The sequence below is a fragment of the Rhinoderma darwinii genome, chromosome 3, assembly GCF_050947455.1.
Source record: "Rhinoderma darwinii isolate aRhiDar2 chromosome 3, aRhiDar2.hap1, whole genome shotgun sequence".
In the NCBI taxonomy this organism is placed as follows: domain Eukaryota; kingdom Metazoa; phylum Chordata; class Amphibia; order Anura; family Rhinodermatidae; genus Rhinoderma; species Rhinoderma darwinii.
In genome coordinates, this window is record NC_134689.1 from 302,587,293 (window position 1) to 302,599,633 (window position 12,341).

The 12,341-nt window shown below is 38.8% G+C and overlaps 2 protein-coding genes across 4 annotated transcripts in view; both read right to left on the minus strand.

Moving 5' to 3' along the window:
- CEMIP (cell migration inducing hyaluronidase 1) overlaps positions 1–12,341 on the minus strand; it is a 105,796-nt gene that overhangs the window by 59,053 nt on the left and 34,402 nt on the right. Inside the window, exon 2 of the mRNA XM_075858154.1 lies at positions 308–401. Within this exon, the coding sequence (XP_075714269.1) occupies positions 308–380 (73 nt within the window). The 5' untranslated portion in view covers positions 381–401. The remainder of the gene's footprint in view (positions 1–307; positions 402–12,341) is intronic.
- Positions 5,293–12,341, minus strand: part of LOC142749750 (cell surface hyaluronidase CEMIP2-like) — an 87,066-nt gene continuing 80,017 nt past the window's right edge. For all 3 annotated transcript variants that reach the window (XM_075858151.1, XM_075858152.1, XM_075858150.1), the window contains 6 exons: positions 11,290–11,472; positions 9,489–9,711; positions 8,832–8,933; positions 6,146–6,306; positions 5,961–6,070; positions 5,293–5,616 (listed from right to left, as the gene is read on the minus strand). In XM_075858151.1, coding sequence (XP_075714266.1) covers positions 5,468–5,616; positions 5,961–6,070; positions 6,146–6,306; positions 8,832–8,933; positions 9,489–9,711; positions 11,290–11,472 — 928 coding nt within the window. In that variant the 3' untranslated portion in view covers positions 5,293–5,467. The remainder of the gene's footprint in view (positions 5,617–5,960; positions 6,071–6,145; positions 6,307–8,831; positions 8,934–9,488; positions 9,712–11,289; positions 11,473–12,341) is intronic.

Consider the following 12,341-nt stretch of genomic DNA (forward strand, 5'->3'; position numbering starts at 1 on the left):
TGCTCCGAAAATAAAATATGACATGCGTTGGAGCATTCAGCTATTCTTTTCTCATCAGTTCTCATAGAATTAGGGAGAAAACAACCTCTGTGTGCCCCTGTATAAAATCGGAGGCACACAGAGGTATAATATGGGACTATAGAATTATTGATTTATAATGCAGCCATGTGCATGAGGCCTAAAAATGCAGCTGCTGATGGATCTGCTGATGGATCTGCAAAGCAACAGTGGCAAATGCTAAAATAATCTGCTATTAACTACAACTATTACTATGGATATGAATGAAAAAAAGTAGTGGAAAACTTACCTGTAGCCCCAGATGTAAATATTGCTGCAAACAATAGCAGGGGAAAAACGATTCCAACGCTGGCCACACTCATGGTCCTTGGCGATCCAATTTCCTACAAACCACAAGACATTGTTACGTTATGCAGATACTTGTTAAGATGCTCTCAAGTGAGTTGCAAACATCTTACATATTACATAATGCTCTGGCTTGTACTAACATAGTCTCTGGATTGTCGAGACAGACAGCTCTGTATGTGACACACAATTTGAACAGCCAATGCTTGTGTTTTATAATGTCGCCTTCATCAGATGCCATGCACAGCCCGCTGCCAAGCAGACTTAACCACAGGGAATACAACAGGCGTCCGAAGTAACTGACACAACAAGATAACAGATGTTACAGAAGCCTGAACTGTATTCTTCCACTATCCAAGCTTGACAACCATAGACAGCGCTTCTCCTGGTCAGTCAATATAAAATAGACAACAGACCAGGACCGAAGTTTATGTTGACATGATGCATTCATTTTTATCCTCAACACTTCTCCAGTCCTTACAAATCATTCTTTTTACATCACATTTTGGAAAATTCATGTACATTTGGGTTTGCTTAGCTATTATGAGGCCCGTTTTTCTTATCTCTTCTACAAATCAACTAAAGTATACAAACTGTATAAACTTAACTGCATAGTAAGGCAAAACTTTTTAGACTTTTATAGCATTTTTTTATTTTCTTGTGCTATGCTTCCTAAAACTGCAATATAATATCGCCTTGTACCTATTCACATTGTTCTATACATATTTTACTTGATGGATTTTCAAAAAGAGCTGATGTGAGGCCAAACTCAGGAACTCTGACCAAAATGAGGGCTACATTGTGCCTTCCACTTCTCTGCATGCATTGTGATGGGACACAACTTTGTACAACATTGAGTAGGCACATTTAGATTACACTACATTCTGCATGACGTCATAGAACAGACATATAGTATCAATCTACAAGAACTTCTATGACTCCCTATAGAGCTCAAATATCTGAGCAACGAGTCCTAGCTGGAAGTCCGCTACCTGCAATTACCTTTACAATACATACAGAACTATTTTTTTTAATGTTGGCCATTTCTCTGCCGGCTCCTCTTAGCGGGAAATCTGTTTGCTAAATTTACACTTTCAGGAATTTTCACTGTTCTGGTTTCCAGATATACTTTGCTTTGGTCACATAATCCATTGCTGCAAAATATTTATATAGACGAGTAATAATTTGCTCCACGGATTAAACCCAACACTCAATCGTGCAGCAGTCCAATGTAAGTAATGCTTTCATATCACAAAGTATATATCACCAGGTTAGCAAACAATAATGCCAGCTGGGTCAGTATATAGCTGGATGAGTCCTGCTAAAGCATTTACTAAATCCATCTGTGTATTCCCTGATGGATAGGATGCTTTATGCAGTCCGCCTTGGAAAGACGCCTGGCAGCAACCCCTGGATATATATTCGGATTCTTGGCAAAACCAATGCTGTCAAATGACTTCCATGTGTAGATTTGCAGAGTCTCATCAGTAAGCTGCATACCAGCACAATGGAGCAGAGTACTTGCTCCTTATGAGACTCTGAGGGTAGCACAAGATACAGGGTGTGTGTGAGACGGGTTAACACGGGTGAGTAGCCCAAACTTGAATTTAGCATTGAAATTCATTAATATCAAGCAAGTTAAGGACATTGTTCTGCATTTACTGTAAGTATATAGTCAAGTGGACTGATCTCAATAGGCCTCAGGAGATCTTTTAATTTGTTAGGGAGTTGTTTAAATGACAGCGTTTTAGAAACAAATGTCTGTCATATATAAAAGCAAACACTTTTATTTTTTTCGCGGAGTAATTGGAAACACTTGATATCAGGCAGATTAAGCAAGAAAACATCTACATTTAGCAGCACTGTCAATGGGCTCTTATTAATATCTCTCGAGCTATTTCACATGCCCCTAGACACATCTGAATGTGACCCGCGTCATCATTTCACCTCACACAGTAGTATTTGGAATCATCATGCACATTTTTCTACTAGAGTCAATGATAAAAACATATGGTGTATCTCCTAGGGTTAGTGTAATATCTCCAATAGTAGCATTCCTGCACATATAATTCAGTAAAAGTGCAGGACCTACAACTTATCATTGAGCTCTGCTATTTATATACAGTAGGGGATGGTGTTATAGATAAGTAAAGCAATATGTCTCTTTCAGATAGGAAAATGGAAACATAGATGTAAAAGTTATATATATAATTATATATGCCAGTCATTCAAAGGTAAGTTTAACGCCAGGATGTCTTGACTGGTAGAAGAGGCATGAGGCATACTACGATATTACGACAGGGACATACTAGGGCAAAACGCGTTATAGTAATACTTCACACAACAGTTAAGCAACCCATGTTAATATAATGATTATAATAAATTTATAAACATGCTAGTTCATGCCATTATCTATATATAGTTTATGTCTACAATCTATTGCAATCTTATGAAAACCAAGCTACTTCTAAACCGTTAGAAAATATATTAATACTGGTACACCGTACAAGTGCACCAGTCTATGCCCCAGTGCAGCGTGTGCCAGGTTCATCAACATGGTGCAGACCATTTTGATGAATCTGCCATAGCCTGAAGACTGGCGACAATACATTAATACATCTTCCCCAATGTGATCAATACAATAACTTTGCTGTTTCTATATAAATATATGTAAATAGCAACATGACACACTTACAACAATTACAACAAATAATAGTCAGCCGGCCTTGGAGCTTCTCTACATTAATAAATGGCCTATCCTCACTCACAAAAATAACTGCTAAACTCAACAATACAGGTGAAGTGACACTTCTATAAAAGAAAAGCATGTTTACAAGACGGAGCTGAAACATCACGTTTTTGTTCTTTGAAAGAGAAGCACATTAATCAAATAAGCATAAAAACTGGAGCTATATTCTGGCATTGGCAAGGTCCAATAAACAGCAGGAATGTAATAAAATAAACAAGCTGGGTGATTTCTGTATATATTGCATTAGACAAGTGAGAAAACACAGTGCAGTGTTATATACACAAATCACATACCTGTGTGCAATGTTCTGTGTTACATGGGTCTGCAGAAAATGCCAGGCTAGGCCAACCTGGCACAGGTCAGGCAGTGATCATGGTGATCTTACTAATGGAAGCATAAAGTGCTTTGTGTTCCTGCTCAAAACATTTTAAGTTTTAAGTGAAGATTACACCCAGCTCTGACTGTGCAGCATTCTTGCCAGTGCCATCGGGTCTAATCACAGGACTGTGATAGAAACTATGTTGTTGAGCAGACAGCTCTTCGATGTCTGTAATTACTGTCATAGCCTATGATTTCAGACAAACTCCTCCTGATTCTCCCTTGTCCTCAGCAGGGATCCATAGGTGATGCTGGTAAGCCAGATACCAGGCTCATGATACCACATAGCCCACAAGCACCTTGCTGTGTTTAAGTCTGTCATTGTGAGTGAATATCTCAAATATGTAGATTAACCACAGGATGAAACATGATATCAAATACATGTAATGCTGACTTGTTACTAGAATTTGGCAAAATCTGCAGGGACATGTACAGAACAGCTAAACCAGAACTAATCCCATAGAAGAATGTAAAAGAATCTGCACAACAAATACCTTACATAAATATAAAGTAACAAAAAACATAACAAACAACTACACATAGTACATATGGCAACAACAAACAACAACAAAGTGGCCTATGGACTGTTAAAATGAATTAGGTGGAGGGGCCAAATGGCCAGGTACATAAGCAGTGAAGACAAGCAAAGTAGGAACATGTCACAAACTCAAACAGTGACCTTCAAAGCAATAGTGCAAAGTTTACTGAATGTGGAGTTCAAAACTTACTAGGGGATAATCTCAGAAAGTTTAGGTGCCTTTACATTAGGCAAAATGAAAGGAATAACGACAGTCAATTCCCACAGTTGTTTCTACTATTGGATGGACATTTACAGTATTACAATGATTGTTTTCTCTATCAATGATTTGGTTGTCACATGCGTTTGAAATATAGTACAGTAGACTATAGACAAGAGTATGACAACCAACTACATCTTTCAATTCACCTTCATCACTCAAATGAGAATGATCATTTATAATTTCATTAAGCATAAGCAATAGTTTAATAGTTTATTATTGATGGTTTTGCCCATTTACACTGACGGACTTAGTGCAAAGAAAAATAGCAACATTTTACATGGCTGCTGTCATTTTCTACACTGCAGAGAAAAAAGTACTAGTAAACCTAATTAACTGGCATAGGTAACAGGCAAGATTTAAGAACAAATTCCAAATATAAGAGTTTTGTTCCCCACTTTGGATAGTAAACACAGTCATGTGGCCCATATGGCTAACTATATATCTAAAGCCACTGGTATGTAGCACATATACCACATAAAAGTATAGAGCCATTTATGTCAACTTGCATCCAGCTGTTTCATGCTTGTTAACCCTCATCAGTGCAGGATATAGAAACCATGGCTCTATGGAGTAAGAGATGGAAAGCAACCGGAAATGATAATAAATCAAATTATTTTAATGTAAATAGAAAAATAATGTAATCATTAATATTCACATTAATACTTGTAGGAAGTTTAATTTTAGCAGCATAACCCAGAGCTATCTTACCTGACTTGATCACAGACAGAACTTACCATGTAAGATGTTTCCCTTTCACAACGTCCTGATGCAAAATAATACAGCGTAAAGAACAAACATCTCCTACCAGACAAGCAGGTGCACAGCATTACTGTCATGTGACACGTATATATAGTCACATATAAGTTATTAAATAACTAGTGGCAGATTGACCCATTTACAAAAGGCAGGTGCAGGCTTCAAACTTGACTGTGGATAATACAGATCCACCAATGTAAAAGAAAATGAACTAACAAAAGGAAAAAAAACATTTATTTACTGGACAATATGAGCATGTGACAGTATAAAAAGGCAACATGTCTCTTCTATAGATCATCACATTTCATAACAAGAATGGAGCTGTTAGAAGAATAGTGAAGAGGAAAGGGGTAGATGGACAATTGTGGTGTAGGGAGGCCACAGGAGATATAGAGACACCAGCAGAATAGTCTTTTTAGCCCTAAGTTTTTGGAGTTGGACATCTGTATTCGGTCAGCATCAGTGGCAAGTAAAGTTGTATTGATGCCGCTTTTTTGTCAGGACTGTTATTAATGATTTTGATCCAGGATGGGGTAGAGAGCCCTTTATATCCCACCATGGCAAAGCTACCTGTAAAAAAAATAGGCAAAATGATAGATCGGATTCATATATATTTTAACTAAAATGTAAGCATGTAGAGCACTCTTTTTCTTTAGTCCTTCAACTGGCTACATCTGTTTCGGCCATCCTCTTATGTAAAGAAAGTTCACTAACAGAAAAGTTGAAATGAGGCATTCTCTATTTCATATAGTGGTACATGTGGCACCAGGATGTTCTTGCCCACATATAATGTTACTGCTTGCTGAATCTCTGCCTATGGCCAAATTCTATATCCCCATAATCCTTCCCTGTAAGTCTAGTCTTCATGGTTCAGGTTGTTAGATACAGCTTTTTTTTTTTTTGCAGGATATTACCTTTCTCATGAAGTACTATAGGTTTTACAGATCCGAGTTTGGTAAAAACAGACATTTCAGAACCTGGTGGAGTAGCCAAAATATCTCTGGAGCAAATGAGAACCACAGATCTAGAACATAAAAATATATAGTAAGAACGGAGCCAATGCTTTAGTGTTTTGGGCGTGATCGGTGTATGTACATACCTCTGTTTCATTGATACTTGAATGTAACTGGAAATTGCTTTCGTTGTTATTACATCACTGATCATTTCAAAATGTCTCTTGCTTACAATAGCTCCTGAACAAGCGTCCAAAACCAAGACGAAAAGACCCCTTCTTTTAAAAAGGAAAAGTTCCTCATCAACCTAGAAAAGTATATACAATGTGGAGAATTATTTTATGTTGGACTCAACAATGTTCTTAATTCTCCATAAATTAAATATTGTATCTGTAGCAGACTACAGATGTAGCCAAGTTTATCTTGACTCTGATCACTTGCTGCAGCGTGATATTACACAACAAAAGTCATTGAAAAGCCATTGAAAAAGTCAAGTTAAAGTTTCTTGCCATTGTGAATTTAATGAGCTGAGTCAAGGTACAGATGGCTACATCTATGTATAGGTTTATTCTGTGAGGTACACAGAAGAGAGAGGGGAACCATAGCAAAGTTCAGAATGGACCCCCCATTATGGTGCCAGGTTTTGTTACCCAAGAGAAAAGGCCTGGTGTTTGTTTTTTACTCTCCCAGTCCTTTTCATAACCCTTGGGATCATTTTTGCACAGGTTCTAGAAAAGGAGACGGGGACCAACCGGGACGTATTAAATAATGTCTCCTATTGAATATTGCTATATGCTAAAATAATTCTTTTAATCACACACAATATTATAGCATGTACACTCACCCGTTCTAAAGCTGTCTACAGATGTACTAATGCGATTGAGAACAAACACTAGTGTATATAATCTGCAATTCCATGTTAACAAAATGAATAAATGGTAAACAATTGCAAGCCCATTGTAAAATTATTATAAAGTAACTGTCTGCTTCAGACAACCCCTTCTTATATGGAATACATAAGAATCTGTCAGCAAACCCCCCTATTAAACGAATTATTGATTGACATTAAGAACTTTCTTCCACATTGAGAAAATAACATACGAAAGAAAAGACGACTATGTTTCATTTTCCTTGCAGATAAAGTTAAAGCGTACCAAACTTTTCAGGTAACTTATCAGAATAAGGCCTCATGCACACGACCGTAAAAACTCCCGTTATTAGGGGTCGTAATTACGACCCGTAATAACGGGCTCATAGACTTCTATTGGCGACGGGTGCCTTCCCGTTTTCTCACGGGAAGGTGCCCGTGCCGTTGAAAAAGATAGAACATGTCCTATTTCAGGCCGTAATAACGGCACGGATAGTCCATAGAAGTCTATGGAGCTCTCGTAATGACGGGTGGCTACATGTGTGCACCCGTCATTACGGCAGCGTTGCTAAGCGACGTCAGTAAATAGTCACTGTCCAGGGAGCTGAAAGAGTTAACTGATCGGCAGTAACTCTTTCAGCACCCTGGACAGTGACTACCGATCAGTATAAACCTGTAAAAAATAAAAATAAAAGACGTTCATACTTACCGAGAACTTCCTGCTTCCTCCAGTCCGGTCTCCCGCCCGTTGCCTTGGTGACGCGTCCCTCTCGACATCCGGCCCGACGTCCTGGATGACGTTTCAGGCCATGTGACCGCTGCAGCCAATCACAGGTCAATCACAGGCTGCAGCGGTCACATGGACATCCAGGGATGTCGGGCTGGATGTGAAGAGAGGGATGCGTCACCAAGACAACGGCCGGGTAAGTATGAATTTCTTTAACTTTTATTACAGAAAGGGCTGTCCCTTCTCTCTATCCTGCACTGATAGAGAGAAGGGGCTGCCGATTAGTGCAGTGCTATTTTGCCGCCAAAAACGCGCCCGTAAATACGGGTGGAATACGGGTGACACTGGACCCATATTTACGGGCACGGGTTCGTAAATATTTACGCCAGTATTTACGGGTGGGAAAAAATACGGTCGTGTGCATGAGGCCTAAGCTGTCATATGTGTGTATATGAGGAATAACACTATTTCTCGCCATTATATGACTTGTATTCTGCATTTTTAGCAGTTTTCCCCCCTGCAGGATCTCTCTCTGATTTTCAGTTATCGCTGAGCTAGTGGGTGAAGCATGGAGGAGAACATATAGCAGTAATACGCAGTATAGATGAGAATCCAGCATTGGAGTGGCATAGAAATCTTACCAGCAGCCTGTGTCTTTTTCACTCTGCTCCTACTTCCTGCCTCTGCTCACCCCTACACCATCCATACACTTACATGCAGCATGTGTGTTGCTGACTCACCCTCTCTCTGCTACCTTCATCTGCTACCCCTCCCTTCTCCATAGACTTGTATGGACAAGTAGTGAAGTGACACACCACTGCCTTTTGCAGCCCATCAATTCTGCTCTGTAACCAGGTACGAACTTTGCTTGACAACAGGGGATGGACAGCAGATTACAGGAAGGGAGACACCTAGCGGCAGTATTTCTCACAGAATTTGAATGAATAAAACAACAACATATTAACAGTAAGTATATTACAAAGCTGAACTATATCAAGTATACTGTTAGATTAGCATAAGTTGTTTGAAAAGTTAGAGTCCATTTAAATTATTTTGCCTTAGGATCTCCTACCTATATCAACTGATCTAGGAGGTTCACAGCAACAAAACTTTTTGTAATTAACCCCTTTACTTAAAGTATTGGTTTTATGTTACATTCCAGTGACACTTCATTGCAGAAACACCATCAAATTCCTGTGGAGTTTGCTGTTGGTGACATCCATGTAGCATGTATTACCTTGATGAAAGAAGTTTGAATTCCATTTAAAACATCCTCCCGGCGGATGGACTGCACCTGTATCTTTGTGTATTTAAGTGATGGGCTGCTGGTGATAGCAATCTGTAAAACAATTTATTAGACAGCATTACAAACATATGATGGATAATTTCAAAATGAAAGACAGTAAAATAATAGTTAAAACATTTTAGTGGAGGGGTTATTGGACAATACTATATGTGTCATGTGACTATTGCGACCTCCTTGAAAGTATGGTGTCATATGAAGACTTTGCCTGTTTATTGCACATTTCAGAAGCTTAGCTGCACTACCCAAGGAATAGGTATGAGCTGTAACTATGTTTTTATACTAAGAAGTGATGGATGTCTGTGCATGTTGCCAACTTGTCCTTAAAAAGCCTTGGATGACATATAGACCATCAGCTGCCAATTGGACGTCCCTGTCTTGTGCAAAGTCACATTCATTTAAAAACCATAGTTAACTAAAATACATTTCTCCCTTCTACTTACTGGTACATAATGCAGATACACCAGTTAATAGTTTTTGCTTATATTAAAAATATATATTTCATCTTTTACATGTTTTCTGAATACTTTACTCCTTTTGTACTTTACAGCTTTTATACTAAACAACCTTTTTTTTTTTTTTTTTTTTTACCTGTGGGGCTCCACATTGCCTACAAGGCAAGGCTAGTCGTTGAGACACAAGTAATTTGGTAAACTGGATATTGCTGCCTATGTCAGGGAAGGGTTTAGGTGTGCAGTCTGTGTAGTCGTCTGGATGAAAATGGGCAGTTATCTTAATTCTCTCACAGCCATGCTGGGAACAGTAGCTATGTCCAATTCGAGCTTCATGGGCTTGAAGGTGAAGAAAGAGATACCTGATGAAGGAAAGACATTAGGACATTAGATTTAACTTGCATGCAATAACCACAGCTGTATTATACACACTTGGCCTGATTTTTCTCCAAACACTTTGGAGTGATGAAATTCCTCACCTATTATTGTCACAGTGGGGACCTTTTGCTCAGCACTTTAAATTGGATTCGTTAACATAAATCGAATGTGCTTGGGTGGCTTTAAAAACGTAAATGCTATTGTACTCGAAAATAATATTCCAAATCTTAACACAATGTTAAATATTGCATCTTTTTGCAAAGTGTGCACACAATGTTTACTTTGTTTAGGTGTTAAATAGGTAGTTTAAAGTTAACCATTTAAAATAAATATGTCACAGTTATTCACTATATGGACAAAAGTATTAGGACACACCTCTTAATCATTGTAGTCCATGAGCTTGGACAACCACGGATTTCCAGATGGTGAGGCCTGTGAAACACTCAAACCTATTTGGTACCACTCAGAGATTACAGTCACCAGATATCTATAACAGAACAGTCTAAGCAAAGGACCATTTAAATAAATAGTAATTTGTGTAAAATGTTGTGTCAGATATTTCCATTGGTAAAAACCTTGGAGTGGGGACAAAGAGGTTTGGGTGCCAGTGACGTTAAGCCCAGACACCAGGGACATGTGCCCCAGATCTTTTGCCTGGTGCACTGCATGTCCAAATGGTATCTGTCACCCAGCCCCCCACACAGTTGACAAGTGACCCAAGATGTCCCAGGTGTTTAAAGTCTACCAAGAATGTTTGGTGCTCTAGCTTTGGAAATCTACTGACATGTCTCTATAATATGTCAAAACATAAATTTTGGGTGGATTTCCCTTTCAAATTAAAGTTGTAGTTATTGACTAGTCATATTCATGTTAGATACTAATTAGTTAGGGGCTGTATGTGAACTCATCTTCTGACCATAACTGTGACATGGTACTGGTTTGCAGCATGTGAACTGATTTGGACCAATCTGGGTTTGGCTGGTGAGCAGGAAAAGTGACAACCACTGTTGTGGTAAATGTGCTTAGGCTGGTAGTCATTGGCCTCCTCTTCATACTGATGGAGACTGGAATGTAATCCAGGAAATAATGAAATGTCCAAGGCGTTTAATCATATCACTAAATCAAATAGAAATGTTGTGCATGAATGGCAGGAGTTAAATATTCACCACAGCGTGAAACATGAGCATTGTTATTGAGACAAGCGCGCAGGATGCTGCCCATCGCACTGACAGAATGGTGCAGGTGCGACACTTAAACTGTACCGTGACCTTCATGTCTGGGAGTGTCAGGGGATACATAACAACATCTGCCTCCAGGGAGTTCATTTGTGGATAACATGTTCTAGCAAAGTATAGCGTGCAGATAGCGAACTGGAAGCATTAAATAAAGGTTTACACTGCTGTTTCAGCTTACCCTCAACTTATAATGGGTAAAATGAACAATAATCAACATGTTGATAGCATTATAAACAGTCATTATATGGATGTCAGTAAAAAATACACCTAAAATAATGGAATGTATAACCCATTCACACAAAATGCAGGACCAGGCAGAACACTTACCCGGACTCTTTACTGAAATGATACAGTCTATTTGCGGACTTATTCAGAGCCTGATGGATAGAGGGTGCCATGGAGTAATGCCGTACGCTATGTACACGTCCGGTGTTACGTTCATAGATATCCGCTGTGACTTGAAATACTGCGCTTCTCGGGTAGCAAAAAGCAATCTGCAGCCAATCTCCCCTGTAAGAGACAAAGATGGAGGTTTGCCCTTTACAGTGTTTGTCTTCATTGCACATTCGTAGCATTTATATGGTATAAGCATTAGTATTAAAAGGGTGAAAGTTAAACAGTTGAAAACAAAAGTCTACGTGAAAACAAATACAAATAGTGACAAACCTGCATCCTGTTTAGCATTCACATGAAGTATTTGACAAGGCTCCATCAACTTGCCCTTTCAGTTTCACAATAATACACTATGTTAAACCAGTGATTCATTTGACTTTATTATTTTGTAATGATTTTGCCTGTTTAAATGACCTGGTGATACATCTGAATTTTCATCTTGAAAGCGTTTGGCAGGAAAAGACAAAAATCTGCATGTTCATTTCTTTTTTCATCATTTGACAGCATACATCTTATGACAATATTGCACCTTTCTTATGTCATCATGAAACATTTTAAATGCTAAGCCCTGTGTGTACGAGTATCAAGTAGGGGATATACTGTACTCTGGTAATATGGAAAGGTTTTATCTGCAAGGCATCAAAATGATGATGAACACATATCGAGGTGACAGCTAAGTGGACTTGAGCACTCAACATTTGGGACATGTCCCAGGGAGAGTTTCTTGGGGCTACATCACTGCAGTAGTCTGAGCTCGGGAGCAATCCAGGATAACAATCAGCATCATGCACAGCCAAGAAAATTCCAAAATCTGGAAGACATTCCTTCGTTGAAAAGGAGCCAGACCTCCAGCGTTCGCCATTCTCAAGCTGGGTTTTAATTACTATTAGGGATCTCTGTTAAGAAAGGATTTATTAGATCAAAACTGAAAAGGTTTATAAGCTAAGCCCTGTCCCTGGAGGGCAGTCAGCCTCGTAAAAACTCCT